Source organism: Nylanderia fulva, unplaced genomic scaffold (assembly GCF_048542155.1).
Source record: "Nylanderia fulva isolate GAGA-0341 unplaced genomic scaffold, ASM4854215v1 Scaffold10, whole genome shotgun sequence".
NCBI lineage: Eukaryota > Metazoa > Arthropoda > Insecta > Hymenoptera > Formicidae > Nylanderia > Nylanderia fulva.
The window spans coordinates 1,144,993-1,163,201 of record NW_028189193.1 but is presented as its reverse complement, the minus strand read 5'-3'; the positions used below and the strand labels follow the sequence as shown (position 1 = coordinate 1,163,201).

The 18,209-nt window shown below is 27.8% G+C and overlaps 4 protein-coding genes across 12 annotated transcripts; 2 read left to right on the top strand and 2 right to left on the bottom strand.

Moving 5' to 3' along the window:
- Positions 1-68: 68 nt before the first annotated feature.
- Positions 69-1,184, top strand: LOC114941023 (uncharacterized). Its single transcript, XM_029315865.2, has 2 exons — positions 69-434; positions 710-1,184. The coding sequence occupies exons 1-2, from the start codon at positions 320-322 to the stop codon at positions 934-936; spliced, it is 342 nt and encodes a 113-aa protein (XP_029171698.1). The 5' UTR covers positions 69-319; the 3' UTR covers positions 937-1,184.
- On the bottom strand, positions 1,169-10,758 carry LOC114941019 (uncharacterized). Of its 9 annotated transcripts, none has more exons than XR_003821574.2 (8): positions 10,440-10,757; positions 9,708-10,297; positions 8,991-9,371; positions 8,489-8,665; positions 5,633-5,828; positions 3,329-3,407; positions 3,103-3,171; positions 2,486-2,550 (listed from the first exon to the last, which is right to left on the bottom strand). XR_003821574.2 is itself a non-coding variant. In XM_029315854.2 (7 exons), exons 1-6 carry the CDS (start codon positions 10,486-10,488, stop codon positions 3,349-3,351), a joined length of 1,452 nt encoding a protein of 483 aa, XP_029171687.1. In that variant the 5' UTR covers positions 10,489-10,757; the 3' UTR covers positions 2,487-2,550; positions 3,329-3,348. The 9 variants fall into 9 exon arrangements, 6 of the variants coding, with proteins under 6 accessions (XP_029171683.1, XP_029171687.1, XP_029171685.1 ...); XR_003821573.2 differs by having other exon boundaries at positions 3,103-3,152; positions 10,440-10,756; XM_029315854.2 differs by lacking the exon at positions 3,103-3,171 and having other exon boundaries at positions 2,487-2,550.
- Positions 10,759-11,587: 829 nt separating this feature from the next.
- On the top strand, positions 11,588-13,656 carry Ttc19 (tetratricopeptide repeat domain 19). The gene is made up of 4 exons (XM_029315861.2): positions 11,588-12,331; positions 12,429-12,691; positions 12,894-13,201; positions 13,273-13,656. Exons 1-4 carry the CDS (start codon positions 12,038-12,040, stop codon positions 13,470-13,472), a joined length of 1,065 nt encoding a protein of 354 aa, XP_029171694.2. The 5' UTR covers positions 11,588-12,037; the 3' UTR covers positions 13,473-13,656.
- Positions 13,657-15,520: 1,864 nt separating this feature from the next.
- Catsup (zinc transporter catecholamines up) lies at positions 15,521-17,834 on the bottom strand. Its single transcript, XM_029315867.2, has 3 exons — positions 16,035-17,834; positions 15,792-15,867; positions 15,521-15,703 (listed from the first exon to the last, which is right to left on the bottom strand). The coding sequence occupies exons 1-3, from the start codon at positions 16,995-16,997 to the stop codon at positions 15,528-15,530; spliced, it is 1,215 nt and encodes a 404-aa protein (XP_029171700.1). The 5' UTR covers positions 16,998-17,834; the 3' UTR covers positions 15,521-15,527.
- Between the last annotated feature and the right edge of the window lie 375 nt (positions 17,835-18,209).

Below are 18,209 nucleotides of genomic sequence, written 5' to 3'. Positions count from 1 at the left end.
TGCTCTAATTGGCCAATCACATGTCACTCTGCTTTCACGTAATTCTCTCTCGTTCTTACACTTTCTTGTTTATGGTTTATTAAAATATGGTTATGTTTATCCATAAATAAATTGTATGTGTGTATAATTATTCACGGTTTTTAAATATAATAACAGAGAAAAGAAAGTAGCCTTTTCTTTCTGCGACATCGAACAATAATTTTGTCCCATTTAGTGAACGAAATCCTATTAAAAAGGAAAAAAAACAACAATAATACTGTGAAATTGGAAGGATAAAGTTAATACCTTTGATTTCTATGCTAATATTAACTCTATAAAAATGTTTAGTAATAAAAAAAATAGTTTACCACCAAGACCTCATGTGCCAAATCATGAACATATGTTGGAAGATCTGGAAAATGCTGTTGTGGATGATGTAGCATTTAAAGTTATAAGTAAATAATTTTATGATCAATATTTATTGTATTTGAAATATTTAAATAAATATGCTTGACTTTTTAATATACAAAGATTATCCAATTTAATTATATATTATATGTTCGTAGAGCTTTTATTTTTTTATAAGTTACATACTAAAACATATATTAGAAAGTTCAATCTTTATTTTTTTGTATATATGAATTAAATTGTTGATTTATAATAATTAGTTTGTTTTATGAAATATTTCTTTTGTTTAAGAATCATTAAATTTCTATAAATACAATTTCAGATGATTTATGTATAAGAGAATCTTATGGTCTGACAAGTATTAACAATTCCAATGATATATACAAGAAAGTGAAGACCTATTTGAATACCAAACAGCAGTTAAAACAGTTGGAATGTACTTTGAGAAAAGAAGAACAACAAATGCAAGCAGATAATGAGGAAATGAAAAGGCTTGCCAATGATATTAGAAAGCAGGCAGAAGCTGCTCTGATAACATTAGAGATATAAATAACATTAGATAATTTGTATTTAATTATTTTAACAATTAAATTTATCATTATGTACAGATGTAAATTAAATTATAAAACAAATTATTTCATATGAAATTTTAGTCATTAATTTCATTCATATCAATTGATTTCTGTCTTTTCTTTTTGCTGTTTAGTTAAAACAAATAAATTTATTATACATAAAAAACTCAATGTGTTTAAATAATTTTAAGTAATGTATTATAAATAAATTTAATTTTGCAAATATTTTTAATGTGATTAAAAGGACATTCCAGAACTAGATAAGATACATTAAATAATAAAAATAAATTAAATAATTACAATAGTAGTATAATAAATAATAATTACAATAGTAGTATAATAAATATAGTTAACGATAATTTTTTGTTAATTATTCTTTCTGTTCTTAACATGTGGATCATGGTGTAGTAATTTACACATTGTTACATGAATTGATTACATTATTTAATTGTACACAATATTCCATATTTCAATCAAATTTATGACAAGGCACAATAACTTAATACCTAGCTAATAGTACAATACTGCAATAACTATGATCACATTTATCATAATATTATATGTATGTAAATGCTTATATGTAAATGATATATAAAAGGATAGGTATGTGTTATAATTTTCTGTTGCTCTTTTATGTGTAAAAATTTACAATTTATAAATTATTCTTTATATTTTTATTTTTAATTTTATATTTAAACTATATAGAGTAGTTCAATTAAAATTAAGGAACTCTGTGATAGCCTCAGCCATTCAAAGAATTATCGAAAATTGCAGACATGTATATATATATATATATATATATATATATATATAGATATGTACATATAAATTGTTTTATAATTTTGATTGAATAATTATGATAATTTTATTTGAAATTTTCTATAACTCTTTGAATAATAGAGATCATCAAGTGCATGTTGTCTGTGTTAAGCATGGGACTATCTTTATATGTATATACACACATATAAAGTTATATCTTATTATATCATAAAAGTATATTGATACAATTAACGATTTTTATATCTCAATATTGCTGTGCACAATTTAAAAAAATTATTATACTGTGAATTTTCATGAGACTAAATAATAATTTAATTAATAATTTAAATTAAATCACTATATATATCTCTGTGTGCGATATAATAATAATATTAGAAAGATAAAAACAAAAGTAGATAAAAATAAAAACATTAATTATATTATATGCCCTATATAATATCAAAATATGAATTATAAAAAATATATACGCTTATAAAATCTGATAACAGTATAATTCTCTCACTCATTCTCTCTCTCTCTACTTTAAGTAGACCTTCTAAAAAATGCATTGTATGAAAACGAAAGATTTACAGATAAAATTAACAAACAATTTTTCCTGATATGTATCATTATGTACATATGTAACAATATATTCTATTTTGATATATATAGCTCTTCTGTCTATATAAATTTAAATCTAAACATTAACCAATACTGTATTACATGGAGTCTGTAAAGACAAAAATTATTTAATGTGATAAACTTGGTACCATATCAAATCGACTTATAGGTTCATTAAGGTAGGCACACCATGTAAATCCTGGTGGATACCCTGAAAAAGTTATGTTATCTCATTAGTACACATCAATAAAATAAATAAACATCAAAATGCAAACAATACGCATATTCATATATTATTCTTAATAAATTTATTAGTATATATAAATTCATACAACTGTGACAATAACTAAAATAAATAAATAAAAATATCAAATTATGATCAAATATATAACACATTTAAGTTTCATTTTTTTTACATAAAAGCAAGCAATTAAAAATAAAAAACAATTTTTTTAATATGATGATAGACATGTTTAAAATTTACAAAATTAATAGCATAACGTTTAATAAAAAAATTATATATCTATCTGAAGTAAAGAAAAACAACTTTTAATTAATAATTATACATATTTATATAATTATTTTTTAATTAATAAATGTATGTATATTACAGTTATGTCTTACAAGTATTTTAAGAGAAAGAAAAAGAAAGATAGGAAAGACAGAAATATAAAATACATATGTAACATACAAAAGAATTTTAAATTATGTCAAAAATCGTGCATGAAAAAAATTATAAATTGAGAGTTGGAAGTAAATTCACCTTTGCTCCGATATGTTAAGTGCAACCAGGTTTAGTAACCATTTGTTAGTCTGAAGAAATATATCACATCTATATATAATCAATTTGTAATCAAATTATACTTTTTATACATATGTTTGTGTTATTACGTTAACACAAAAAGATGTCTTTTTTATTCAAAACATTAAAATTATATTTGCTTTAATCATAGTACAGCATAAAAAAAAATTTTTTTTCTAATACTTACATAATGTTAGAGATTATTTTTTATGTGCTGATGATATGAGGATGTGATAATATACCGAGATTCATCATCTTCCGTCCAGCTGCATGCAAGTATAATCCCTCAAGATTAGTAGTGAATAAATATTAATATTACACATATTAATAAGTGTTACACAAAAGTTAATAAATTTTTAAACAGCAAAATTTAAAAGTTAGTGTTTAATATTTGATCATCGTGTTGTACTATTTCACATAAACTCATTATATGTAAAGAAATAGACATATGTATATATCTTTATTATTTCACAACATCTTTAACAATCATATAAAAGTGCTTTACAGTTTTTGCATATAAAAATTGATAATTCTGTACACACACAATTACACAATTTATAAAGTGATTTCTGCAATAAGTATACTCTCTGTAAATATATATTATATAAAAATATATCTAAAACTACATACACACAACTTATATCTATACAAATTTTAGGACGGACAACAGATATGTAAATTTGAAATATCTTGTGTATAAGAACTATTACATTTTTTGAAACTGATAATGTGATGTTTATAATGTATCACACACATTTCTATAGTAATATTTATATTTAACATATAGCTTATCATATGAGAATCTGTTGTAATGTTCACTATTATCTCTTAATAATTTTACTTTTTCATAACCAGCTGCCTTTACATGTGTACAATTGCACTATAAAGAGTTAAGGAGATATGTATAACGCTCAATTTAAAGAAATTTCAATATTTTTTAAAACATTTAACATTTTTAACAATTGCAATATTAAAGTTAAATTTTTGTGCAATTTTTATCGTTTTTAAAATTAAGTAATATATACTTGATATAGCAAAATACAACTCTCTCTAATTTATAATATATATGCACATATACCTTGTTTTACAGTAAATTTGATTACAATTTTGAAAGAATTATAATGCCTTATTTTAAATACTTATGGCAAAAGTAATAATAAAAGCTAAAAAGAAAATGCCCGTCTCTTTTAATTCGGAAGCGAGGTAGACGCAACAAACGAATATATATCGAACACGAAAATGTCGTCCAGTATTTAGTCCGTATTTATCATATTATTACTTAAGAAATAGGGAAAACTCCTGATTCTTAGTAATAATGATATCCTTAATTAAGTTATATTAGTCACAAAAAACAATCGCAAATTGTATCTTAAAATAAAAAATAATGAGTAATATATTATATAAGCTATTAATACTTTAAATCGCGAAAATAATTTTACCTTTCAAAATGGTGAACAATTTTATCTTAGTTGACATAATGTAGCGAGTATTTTGCCCAAATGTTTCAACATCGTATATCCTAAGACCCAGTTAATAATTGAAAAGTGTAGAAAGAAGGATAGAACAAATAAAGTTTTTTTATTGTTTTAAATATGTTTAGAAGCTTTGGTGAAACACATAATATATGTAATATAATTTTAATGGATTATTTAGTGTGAAATTAATATAACTGCTAATTTAAGAAATAAAATTTAAAAATAAAAACAATATATCTGTAGATTTCCTAAAATACATTTAAAAAACAATGTAGATAAGCAAAGCTATATGTAAATGAGATTACAAATGAAAGATATAAGGAGTATTGTACTACATTTATATACATATATGTATATAGTCTTTTCGTTACATGCGCTTGCATGAAGGCATTCATCTTCATAAATTATTAGTTAACATATGGAATGTGTAATAAAATAAAATAAATACATAATCTCGATTTGCAATAATTATAAATTATCAAAAAATTTACTCCAATAAAAACATATTTTTATTAACGAAAATATTGATTATTCTGTATTTTTACATTTATAAAAATTTATTAAAATGATAAATTTTTTTACTTGCACGAATTTTCCATTGTTAACTGTTTTTTTGGTTTCATTTTTAGCGCCATTATCCTGTTTTATTAGGATATAAAAACAAAAAGAAAAAAAACAATTTTAGTACTAAGTAAAGTACTAAAAATATAAATGAATAATTTTTTTATCTTAGCTATTACAATAAAAATATATTGATAACGTAATCACTCATTACGTTATGTTTACAACATTGTAATTTCAGAAACACGATTGTTGAATGAGCCATTGCATAACATATAACAAATTGCACATACAATATTAAATTGTTTGCAGTATCAAAAACGTGTCAACGTAATTTTTCTAGAATTTTTATCGTAAAATTGAAAAGTGATCTTCAGAATGACATATCAGTCTTCACATTGGCAGTATTCAAGTGAAGTCTGGCATTAGAAAGAATTTGCGTAACGTCAACTTGCCTCTTGGCTTGTGTTTCAGATGGTCCTCAATGAATTGACAAGGGCAACGGGCGGAGACACAATGGCGCGGTGGAACAGACAGACCCATGACACTTCTATCACGTTCTTGCGAGTCTATAACCAGATCAAGTCTGCGGCGCACAAAGTGACGTGCCCATCGAGAAGCATACCTCAGCAACAGCAACTCCGCCCGTTCCTGTCAACACACACACACACACCATCATCATTCAGTGATAGCCAGATCTGATACGGAAGAGTAATCTACTTTTCTTCTCAGTATAGTAATCTATTTTTTTTTCGGTTTTTAAGTAATTTTTTATAAATAACGTGTACAATTATATCTATTCAAATAGATGCAATATACAATGGTATTTCTTAGATATCGTACATCTTCTGATGGCTACAGATATGTGAAGAAACACAAGCCTAGTTTATTATACATTTTTATTATATATGAAACTACGTGCTGCAAACTCTTTCTAATCTTTCTTGTAATTTGTATTCCTTTCAGCAAAGAATAGTTTGTAAATTACTGTCTTAATAATAATGATCTGACTGCCATTATGTTTCATAATAACATTATGAAACATGTTCTTCTTGTTATATAAAATGTATGAAGCTCGTTATTTCGTAATTAAAAATATGTTCACCATTTTACAGGTACATTTGTCTTTTACATATGTATAATCCTATAAAAATATATCTATGATCAAGGAATGTAAACGCAGGCTAAATGTAATTATAAAGTATCGAAAAATCATTGATAGAAAAATAGATATTTATCAGCATAAATGAAAAAGTTATATCAACTTCAAAAATTTTAATAATACTATTAATCTTCTAAAGAAAACAATTTTCTGGAATGTTGTAATAGAGATTAATCAAGTTAATCTAAAATAAAAATTATCATTCATTTATGCATCTACATATCTTTATGGATTTTGATAAGATACAGATTTGTATTCAAATTTAATGCTAAATGTTGGTATATCCTTAGGATATGATACACATGTAATTTTTATATTACACGAATAACATTTCAAAATTACATTCAGCATTAAATATGGAATGTGGATGAGTCTTGATATCTGGAAACGAAAAAACGATCCATGAGCTCTATTGATAATCAAAAATCAAAATTATAATTTTTTATGAGTTCATATTTCAATGTGCTGTAGACATGTAAAAGTTATATTCATATTTTTCGCGCGATTATAAAAAAGTACAATAATTAACATGAAGTACACATTTACAGGATCTACAGCATAGAAAATTGAAGTCACCAAAATCATACTAATTTCAATATTTGAGTAAGATTATAACTTGTCATGCATCGATTATTCGTACATGCTAATATTTCTAAATAAATTATTAAGTACATTTAAAATAACTCAAAATTAAACGCATATATAAATGACAAAATCTATAAATTATAAACATAATTTCTAAAATAATACAACAAACATAATGATAAGAAACAATAATCAAGACAAAATAATTTTTCAATATGTTTACAAGCATATTAAAAATTAGCTTTAAGAAATTTCGAAGGCATAAAATTTCTTTACAACTTTTTTAACATGTAATAAATGTTTTTCTTAAGTTTAAACTTGTATTGTCATCTATATATTGTGCGATTTATAGCTATATCAATAAAAATGGCCACATTCTATGAATATCAAATATAAAGTTGGTTTTATAAACTAAAAATATTAATACTTCAAGTTGCTTGCAAATCAATAAAAGTAAATAGCAATTTTCTTTGAAAACTGCTAATAGTGTCTTATATTCTGAATCATACTATTCAGAACAAACTCTTTGTTTGATTCTCTGTCTTTATACTGCGAGTAAAATGTAATAAAGTTAAAAATAAGATTCTTCATGATGTTGCCATGACGAGAATAAAATAAGTACAGTTAAGAATATAAGTAATGGTATATAAAACATCATATACTTGATACAAAATATTAAAATGCTTGTATAGTAATGCATATCCAAGAGAATTAAATAATAACTTTCTAAAATAACCTCTGTGTAATTTTTGTATATGCACTGCACATATACATATATGTAGTTCATTAACAATATATATAAAAAATATAGAATAAATGTATTCAACTGTATTCAAATGCCTCTATCTCTCAAAAAACTACTCCATCTGGGACAAAAATCTCTCCCCTGAACGCGTGGTTTATTACGTAACCATTCCTCTATATATTGACATGGACACAGAGCAGATGCTAAGTGACGTGGCGAAGAAGGATTTCCACCCTCCTCGTCAACTGTCCAATCCAAACGTCGTCGTAAGTAATCCTTCGCCCAACGTTGCACATAACGGCAGAATACTTGTTCGTTTTTACCCTGGTGGTAGTTTAATATAATATACACAACATTTAATATAAGTTAGTAAGGCAATCAGTAATGTCAAATTTCTCGTTCACGCAGAGAGTATGTTTATATATAATAATTAAAGCCCATATAGAACTAAAGATGCATCAAATTTTTATATATCTACATATACTCCACATTATACTGTATCTATACTTTAAATAAGATGATATGTTTACGCTTTGAATGAAAATATAACATTGTTAAATATTACTCAAATTAATAAATCTAAAATTGCACCTTTGGTTCACTTTATATATTAATTGATATTTGCAAATAGAGGAATGGTGTTCCTCATTTGGCTTTATATATATATCTTTAGTTCCTCCAATTAATAAATATAAAAATGTTCTATGCAATAACAATTTTAAAAAATTTATAAAATTAAAAAATAAAATTTAAAAATGTAAAGAAAAGATTTTGAATGTACAGAATAATAATAGAGGAAAAGGGATCACAATAGCTTACCTGTTTACGAGAAATTCTTGTGGTAGTGCTGCCTTGTATAACAATGTCATTGTCATCAATGTCCATACGCTGCTGTAATTCTCGTTGTCGGCTTAATTCGTTTGCGTCATCACCACCAGCACCACCAATTACTCTACCTTCACGTTCTTCCCTTTCTATTACTTCTTGTAATTTTTTCTGTTATAAAAACGAATTATTATATTAGCTCTTTGTACATACATATATAATTGACAAAAATAAAAGAACATTATCTAATATTAATCAGAGAAATTCCCAGAGAAAATAACGTCATTTGGACGTTTAATGACATCAATTTGCTACTTAGAATTTTTGTGTCTATATAGACATTTTCTTTTGTATAGCATAGAAATATGTACAAAGCATTGCTCTTTTTCTTGAACAATATTTAACTTATATATAATACTATAAAAAATTGAGCATTTAAATTACATCAATTATTGAACATTTTTATAATATAAATTTAGATATACATAACACTTACAACACAATCGGTAGTATCAAAGTATATGAAACACAAGTTGACCTTATGGCAGGAGATCTTTCCTCTATCATCCAAACCCAATATTATTTTGTGTTTTAATAAATGTTTGTTGATTTGAGCCATACATTTCTCCAGATTGTGATTGAGCTTTATCTTGATAAACATGCAAAAGAATATTGCAGCCGCGTTCAGGACCAGCCACATGATACCGAGTCCGAATAAAGTAAGACCGGTCACACCAGAGAACAATAGACCAAGTAGTACAATAAAAGCGGTGAATATCCAAAGGACAAGAATCCTCTTGTAGCATATGTTGTACATGTTAAAGCGCACATCATTTACAAGTAATTCCATTATGTGCACATAATCTTCCACTGTGAGCTACAATATATCTATTTTATTAAAATATTCTAATTACACTTTTATATATTTTATTAAAATAAATATAAAAAAGAGCTGATATTTCTATTTAATTACTTCAATATTTTTAATATTTCAGAATTACATAAATTGAATTACATAAATTTTAAATTTTAATGTAAAATTAAAGGATTATCTGTTAAAATGTTTAGCTACAAATTATACATGCATAAAAAACGTTATATCTTTATCAAATATATCATTAAGAATCATTAAGAGAATATTACAATAATAAAGATAGATAATACATATTAAAAAATATAAAAATTAACATATAATAATTTTTTAATGACATACCGTTAATCCTTGTGCCATCAATTCCTCTGGCACTAATTCTGGTCTAAACCTAGCTGGAGTAATCCATGGCCATTTAGTATTTACTGGTAAAAGAGTAACGATAGTATCACCATTGGCAAAGCCCTGTCTAATATTTCCGATAGATGTGCTCACAACATTGCTTGATGTATTCCTACCGTTGGATACATCTCTTAGATCAATAGTTTTTAAAGAAGCACTCTTGGCTTCCGATGTTCTAACATCAGACTGTACTTTGAGATCCGGAATATCGGATGTGATGGAACGACTTAAACCTGATCTATCTAAATTAATCTGGACGGATTCGGTTGCTATCACAGCACCTTTATACTCATTACTTTTCTTATCATTAATATCAGGTGGATCAATACTTTTATTAAGCTTGTCGATTTGGACCATAACCGACTCAGGCTTTATTACAGCAGGTGCACTACTGTTGGCTTTTCTTTCCACATCTGTAGTTTCTTTTGGACCCGTTTCATCTTCAAATTGGACCCAATTCTTAGTCTTCATAGCTATACTAGAAGAATCAGCTGCCGTTGCATTATCAGTTGTATCTTCGGAACTCATGACTGTAAAAGGAAATAATTAAATCAGACAAAATGATTTATTCACACACATACACAAATATAGCAAGAACAGCAATAATACTAATGAATTATTGAGCAAAAACATTCTGTCTAAATAGAACAAAATACAACTTGTTGAACACACCATTATTTGATATCTTGAAAAATGACGACCGATTGCGTGAGTTACACATGTGGCAGATTTTATGCAATTAAAAGGGAGTGTCCGGACATGGAATCCGAGATCGGCAGAGGTATCATCGAGGATGTATACTGACGAGGAAAGGATCCATCATGAGAACGCCTGCGGGGACTTCACCTGTCACACGCGAGGATCAAAATCGAAGGACGAGGGTCGCGGTATCTCTCTCAGGGCACAAATGCAAGTAGTGTGGAAATCTGGGATCGAAAGGTATGCACATCCGACATTCGCGTCTTAATTAGGCGCGGCCGGCGCGCCTTAACGAGGTAATCGCATGATTGCGATTTCGTATGCGAAAAATCCAAATGCGGACACCTACCTGCTGCTGTGCGATACGCCCTGGCGTATGTCACATACCCGCGAGCCCCGAAAAGTTGTCGCGACGAATCACGAAATCAAGGTGTACATGGTCGCACGGCGAAGGTAGGCGGGACGTCAGTGGCTCAACGACGAGGTGGGGTCGCGAGGAGACGTGCACGACACGTACGTGCATGTGTGTGTATGTGTGTGTGTGTGTATGTATGTCGTGCAGGTATGCACACCTGTGCGTGCACGTTTTTTACATACACGATCGCGCGATGTTAAATTAAATAATCGATCGGTTTGTTTGATTCGGGAGAACCTACGATCTTAAAATAGATTTTTTGGAGGGAGGCTACCCACCTGTTTACCGTTTCTATTCATTCGTTTTTTTTCCTGATAATGTGATATGTATTATATATATGTGTGGATAGGTATAGCTGATTCTAATTATATTTACGACGTATCAGCTGGTCGCGGAGTTACATATAGAAATTGTTTACACTCGTTTCGTAATAATCTCTTCTACTACCGGTTTGAAAAATATATCGGCGTTATATTTTAAAAATTATATAAGAAATGATGTCACATATATGTCTTTCATTTTTAATTTTATATCTATATGAAAAATTGAGTAAGAACTTTTGTTCTCTCGTGAATTTAATTTCTCATCAATTTTATTATTGAAAGATGTATTAATGTGACAATTTAGGTCACATAAGAATTATATATATATATATATATATATATATATATATATATATATGCATATATAAAATGGCGCAGGAATGCATTTATCAGTAAATATAATCTATGGATGCAATCGAATGTCTGCATTGGATCTGTTCATTTTATAGTTGCACTTTCTACTTTGCTCATTCAAGTTCTGCGTAAATGAATACAGCTGATATTTATTTCTCACTATAGCATCTATAATGACTGTAATTATCACATAATTAATTATGACATGTCATGTTTGCAATCTCATTGCAACATCTACAACAGGTGTAATAAGCTTAAGCTTTAAAAAATTCACCAATCACAGTCAAGAATGAGGGGAATAATCGACTGTGATTGATCAATTTCTTAAAGCCCGTATCAGATTATGGATTAGGATTGAGATTAAATTGAAATATAACCAATCAGAAGCAAGAAACTGAAAGCGGGAAAAGTACAGATCTCTAGTCGATCAGCTGATTACAGCTGATGCATGTATATGTCAAATCTTTACTTGTTAAGAGATGCACCGCTTAAATGTAATACCTCGTATGTCGAAATACATTCTGTCAAATATCAATTTTATTCGTTTGACATCAAATGCTCGACATAATATTCGTATACATAAAAATATAAAATTTTGTGGACTCAATATGATGAGAAGACATCCTTTCTATAAGTCACAAGAAGGAAAATTCGAGATATTTCTCGCTGTATCTTTACCAACATTAATATTTAATTATCTTTTTGATATCGAAGAGGATGAAGAAGTTCCAGAAGTTATTATGATGATCAAGCGATCAGTATTACTGATACAGGTTGGATATTGACTAAACGTGTGATGTTTTATGTACATATTTCATCCATATATTTTAATTTAAATCTCATACAACAATATTTATTTTGTCTTTCTAGAAGGGAGAATTTTCTAAAGCAGAAAAAATGCTACATTTAGCATTACGCCAAGCACAAACTATACAACATTATGATGCTGTTACATATGTCTATGATGTAATGGCTAATCTTGCTTTTGACACTGGAGACTATCGCAAAGCAGAGAAGCTATTTGTATCAGTTTTGCAAAGGCTAATGTCAAATGGAACTGCAGAAAATGACATGAGAGTCATTCATATAAGCTTAAAAATGGCTAAAGTATTTGAACATCTAAAAGAGATAAAGTAAGTTAATTTACTGTAGTACTTTTTTAAATTTATATTCTTAAAAAATGGTGAAATACATATATATATATATTAAATTAAATAGTTAAATTGCTTGTTATATATGATATATTATATGTAATATTGTCTATAATAAGTTGTTATACAAAATGTACATTACATTTTCTCTATATGTATATTTATATATTTTACTCACATTCAGGAAAGCAGAGCAGGGCTATAAATTTTGTATAGAAAACTTAAAATCGCATATTGAAAAAGATTCTGAAAATGAGGACGCTGTATTATTACAGGGTATGACCTTTGATTGGTATGCGCGAATGTTATTTTCACAATCTCGACATAGCGAAGCTTTTAACTATTTTCTTCAGGCTTATGATATATGTAAAAAGAAAAATGGCGAAGAACATGAACAGACTATAGTTCTACTTAATGATTTGGGAACTGTTAGTTATATGCAAGGAGAATATGATGAAGCAATCAAATACTTATCTGCTGCAACAAAAATAGGTAACATTAATATAATAATTTTGTTAATTATAATTACATAATTTGTGCTACATGTTGTATTATATTTTTAGGAAAAAATTTACCTGATATGGTTGATTTGGGTTCAATCTATATAAATTTAGGAAATGTATTTCTGAAAAAAGGTTTATATGATGAAGCCAAAAAGTCTTGTCAACAAGGAAGAAAGATAGCTAAGAATAGGAATGACAATGATTCCTTGTTAGAGGCTGATGAATGCCTCAAAGAAGTAAAACGATTACTGTCGTTATAATTCTTAGAGTATCTAGAAACACAATAGTTTTGTTAAAACTATAGATATTTGTGTAAAATTTTGTAAATATATTTAAAAAGAATATTTAAAATTTCATTAAAGTTTTAATAATTATATAATTAAGTTATTGAAGCTTTAACTAAAAGTGTATATAGGAAAATTAAATAAAATGAGTTATTTATTATTTAATATTTATTGAATAGTCACTATTGATAAGAAATATACTTTATTTCTGAAATGCTATGTTGCATGTATAATTTTTTATAATTTACGTATTATTTTAAATTTTTTCTTATATTCTATGTTCACACAAATTAGAACATATTAATCTAGATTAGTTATTTCGTTTTATAATTTTATATTCTAGAATATATTTTTAATTATCAATAAAGAAAGTTGCAACATAGAATATTAAATAACAAGTACATATAATATCATATATGAAATAACAATATTATATATATTATCAACTTTCCTACTTAATCGTCATGACACGCATCATATGCATACACTATCACTCAATATACACTGTATTTCAATAATGGATATGTGCATTGATCTTTATATAAAACAAACTGCAAAATAATTCATTATAATTATCGATAATTTTTTTGCTATCTACTAAATAACATAGTGATGATTTTGACTTTAAAAACTTTTGTTTTTACAGCTATTTGTAGCTGTACGAAATATTTTATGAAGAATATCAATGTATTATAATAGTAATTATTTATTAATTTATATATATTTAAGTTTTTACAGAACGTTATAATCTTGTATAGCATGACCAATTTGTGTTTATTTTTTAATGCTTTTATTTTATTATAAATTAAAGAAGCATACGTACACAAAAACTATATACTAACACAATCTATCACATTCTCATATACATACATACACACACACACACACACAACTATTCATCTCTTTGTAAATATATTTATTATTGACAGATAATATCTGCATTAATTTAAGAAGTACTTAGTATATTAAGTACATTTACTTTGAAGTAAAAATATATGCAAAATAAATAAAAATATATGATTTTGGTATTTTTAGAGGAAGAGGAATCAAACATACAGAGAATATATATATCATATCTAGGTCGTATTATAACAGAATAAAGATTAATTATAAAATTACAAAAATAGCTGCTTTATTATACGAGTAAATAATAACAAAGAATTAATCTAGTCCCTATTCAAATTTGTGCATTTATAAAACTTTATTATTTATTTATTTATTTAAAAAAATCATTATTCCATCTAGGAAATTATTTGATTTAGGATTATTTTCAGGCAGTACTTTTGTTTTAGGTACCCTAGATATGAAAATAAGAAAATTAAGTACTTCTTTAAATATATAATAAATATATATATTCATATTTTATAATTTTAACAAACGCAATTATATTTACGAATTCTTAAAAACAACCACATAAAATTAGGATATAAAAATATTTCATATATTAAATTTATAAAAAATACATAAAAGATTAAAAAATATTTTAATCAAGTCTGAAAAATATAGAAACACAACACGTGTATATAATTATAAGTATAAATTTTTAAACAGATAATATATAATTCTACATTTTATAGTATGTAAATTATAAATTAATGTATCAGTGAATTGTGATGTATTAATCTTGATGATATTTTGATATCTGGCAAAATGTTTTATAATATATATTTATACTTTACAAAATTCCCAAGTTTTTATTTCAATATAAAAATTAATGCTATAATATACTTGCACATGTTATTTTTTTATAATATGTTTCATTAATTCTACTCACTTTTTGGTTGAAATATAACATAAATGCAATCAGTCACTGAAGTATTAAATAATATTTGTGTCACACTGATATTTGTTTTTGTGAGAGGTTGAGATAATATATTATTTTCTGCAGAAAGTACAATTATAATTAAAAACATTACTCTTCTCCATTGGCGTTTATTTATGTAATGACATTTTTTCAGATCTTAATAAATAGGAATAAACTGAACCGAATAAGAATTCACAGAATTTTGAATCCTGTAACAAACCTGTTTCTTATTCAAAGTCTGCTATAAGAACCATCATATATACTCCGAAAAGAAGCGCAGCAATTTCCATTACTGATTGCCAAAGTTTAGTAGCAGTCAAAAGTTCAGGTATTACAGAAACAGTTGCAATATAAATAAAACCTCCTGCTGTAAATGGAAGAATCCATTTTGTTGCAAGATCACCTAAAATACATAAAATTAAATAAAATTAGACTAGATAAAACATGATAATTGATACTCTTCTAAATTTACAAATATATATATTTCTTACCCATTCCTTCTGCAAGCAAAGAAACAAAGGTTCCTAACAAAGCTCCTATAGCAGTAGTCAATTGCAACATCATAGCCTGTAAACAAGATAATTAAGATTTTTAAATTGCAGAATTTATGCAAAAATTAAATTTTTAAGGAAAACAACTATAAAATACTGTATAAATCTGCAGATTATATCTTTAAACTTGCAGTTATACAGTATTTTGTACGATTCAATCTTTTATATAGATTTATATTTTACCTTTCTTTTGCTATATCCACTTTGCACCAATATGGCGAAATCCCCAATTTCATGTGGAATCTCATGTAATAATATTGTGAATGTTGTTACATAACCAATATTATTACCAGCCATGTAACTAGCTCCTATGGCTAAACCATCTGTAAAGTTATGCAGAAAATCTGCAACTAGATTCAGATAACCAGCAATCTTTATGTCACTTCCAGATGACGTTTCACGTGTCTTCAAAACTGTTTTATTACTGTTTTTCTTTTCTTCTTTCTTCTCCGATGAAATCTTCTTTTCTTGAGGAGCATGAACATGCGAATGATTATGACTATCACCTTTAATAATGCGAACTGCCTTCTCCACAGTTAAGAATACTGTTAATCCTAACAATACACATAGACCAACGGACATGTCATGTTTGTGATGTCCGGATGCATCATCATGGCTATCGGAATGTGAATGTGAATGCGAATGTGTTTCCTCATGAGAATGAGGAATCATTGCGTGGGGAATCAAATGGAGAAACGCGTCGCCCAACAGACCACCAGATGCAAAACTCAGTAAAATTTTGAGCAATGATTCGCGGTGCTTGGTATTGTCCAGTGGTACAAAGAACAGTATAAAGAACGGTGCAGCAGATATGATCAAAGTGGATCCAACCGCTCTCAGAATAATGTCATTTTTATTCAAGACTTTGTTTCGCGCAGAATGAGAGTGTTTGTGATCATGATCATGATCATGATGATGATCATGAGCATGTTCATGATGATGATTGTGATCATGTTGGTGATGTTGATCCAAGTAAATCTCGTTCGCTTCCTTGGAATATTTGTAACTTGGCAATTCCTCGTCGTGATTTCCGTGAGCGTTGCAGATAGTCGGCAGATTTAGAAAAATAAGTACGAGAAACGTGGCGATTATTATCCTCGAGATCCACTTGTGCAATACGGAAGTCTCTTGGTTAGTCTTCGTCATTGTGCGATCTCCGTTTTTACGATCGAAATATGCTGACAATATGACGTTGACGTTTGCGGGTAATAGAACTTGTGTTAACGCGAATTTTATCAACAAAATATGTCATAACCACGTACACCGAATCATGTTTGATAACGATGCGAAGATATAATTCTCCATTTATCCACGTATCCACCTAACCTCAAAATTGTCTCCGCAGTGTTGCCAACAGTTACTTCAAAACTTGATTTTATTGTATGGATAAAATAATATTTATATTTATTTATTTTATTGTATTAATAAACGAGACGAGTGTACGAATCTATATCACGGATTTAAGTACGCAAATATTATGTATATTTCAATTTTCAATTCGTACTTAAAAATCATGCGCGCGTTTAAATTTCGATAAAAAAATTGGAAACAGAAACCCGCGAAAAGAGATGTGTATGCAAAGTTTGATATCAATATTAACTGATTTCGCGAAGATGCATTGTACGCATATGCACGTATAAACGACTCTCTCCGATTTCTATATATAGAGATGTAAATGGTGTAAAACGTAGATGTATTTTTCGAAAAAAAATGCAAAATAGCAATAAGATTATCATACATACAATTAAAATATGTAACACACAGGATGCCTCTAAAAAAACATCATGTCTCTTGCTTACGAGTTGTAATATTACTTTGATCAAAGTTATTCTACGCGTTGCACTTCACAATTGCGTTTCACGTGCTTCAATGCGTTTAATGTTATCGCACAACACTGCTTTAATTAAAGAATTATTCGTACAATACCTAATTATCATGGAGAGAAAGAAAAGTACGTCTTGACACATGACTTTGAATCGTCTTTGATCTTCTTGCGGCGCTGTGGAATGCGGCGTCGATGCGGAGTGGGAAAGCGCGTCACGTGACTGGGCGTGGAGTGGGAGAACAATGTGCATGCGCATTTCAGTCTCCCCTCCTACGTTTCCCACTGCGCAGCACGGCGAAGCGAGAAAGAAGCATCTTTCTCTCTCTCCCTCTGAAGATGTTTTCAAAAAATCGTTTTCTTATCAAGATATGTACTTCACAATCCTATTTCATCTGCTTACTCTTGTGTACTCTGTACTCCTGCTACCATTGTAGACCCTGCTGAAAAGACGTCAACAATGTCAAAAGTGCAAGTAAAAGATTTCAAAGTGCAGATAAGTGCTGCACTGAGGAACTAGTGCGGAATTAACGTGG

Excerpts from the sequence above, each read along its gene's own strand:
- LOC114941023 (XM_029315865.2), top strand. The coding sequence starts at position 320 with ATGTTTAGTAATAAAAAAAATAGTTTACCACCAAGACCTCATGTGCCA. Across the intron at positions 435-709 it reads TGTAGCATTTAAAGTTATAA|ATGATTTATGTATAAGAGAA; the intron begins GTAAATAATTTT and ends ATACAATTTCAG.
- LOC114941019 (XM_029315850.2), bottom strand. The coding sequence starts at position 10,488 with ATGTGTAACTCACGCAATCGGTCGTCATTTTTCAAGATATCAAATAAT. Across the intron at positions 10,298-10,439 it reads TTTCAAGATATCAAATAATG|TCATGAGTTCCGAAGATACA; the intron begins GTGTGTTCAACA and ends TTCCTTTTACAG. Across the intron at positions 2,551-5,632 it reads TCTGAAACACAAGCCAAGAG|GGTATCCACCAGGATTTACA; the intron begins GCAAGTTGACGT and ends TAACTTTTTCAG.
- Ttc19 (XM_029315861.2), top strand. The coding sequence starts at position 12,038 with ATGCACCGCTTAAATGTAATACCTCGTATGTCGAAATACATTCTGTCA. Across the intron at positions 12,332-12,428 it reads GATCAGTATTACTGATACAG|AAGGGAGAATTTTCTAAAGC; the intron begins GTTGGATATTGA and ends TTGTCTTTCTAG. Across the intron at positions 13,202-13,272 it reads ATCTGCTGCAACAAAAATAG|GAAAAAATTTACCTGATATG; the intron begins GTAACATTAATA and ends TTATATTTTTAG.
- Catsup (XM_029315867.2), bottom strand. The coding sequence starts at position 16,997 with ATGACGAAGACTAACCAAGAGACTTCCGTATTGCACAAGTGGATCTCG. Across the intron at positions 15,868-16,034 it reads GTGGATATAGCAAAAGAAAG|GCTATGATGTTGCAATTGAC; the intron begins GTAAAATATAAA and ends TCTTGTTTACAG. Across the intron at positions 15,704-15,791 it reads TTTGCTTGCAGAAGGAATGG|GTGATCTTGCAACAAAATGG; the intron begins GTAAGAAATATA and ends TATGTATTTTAG.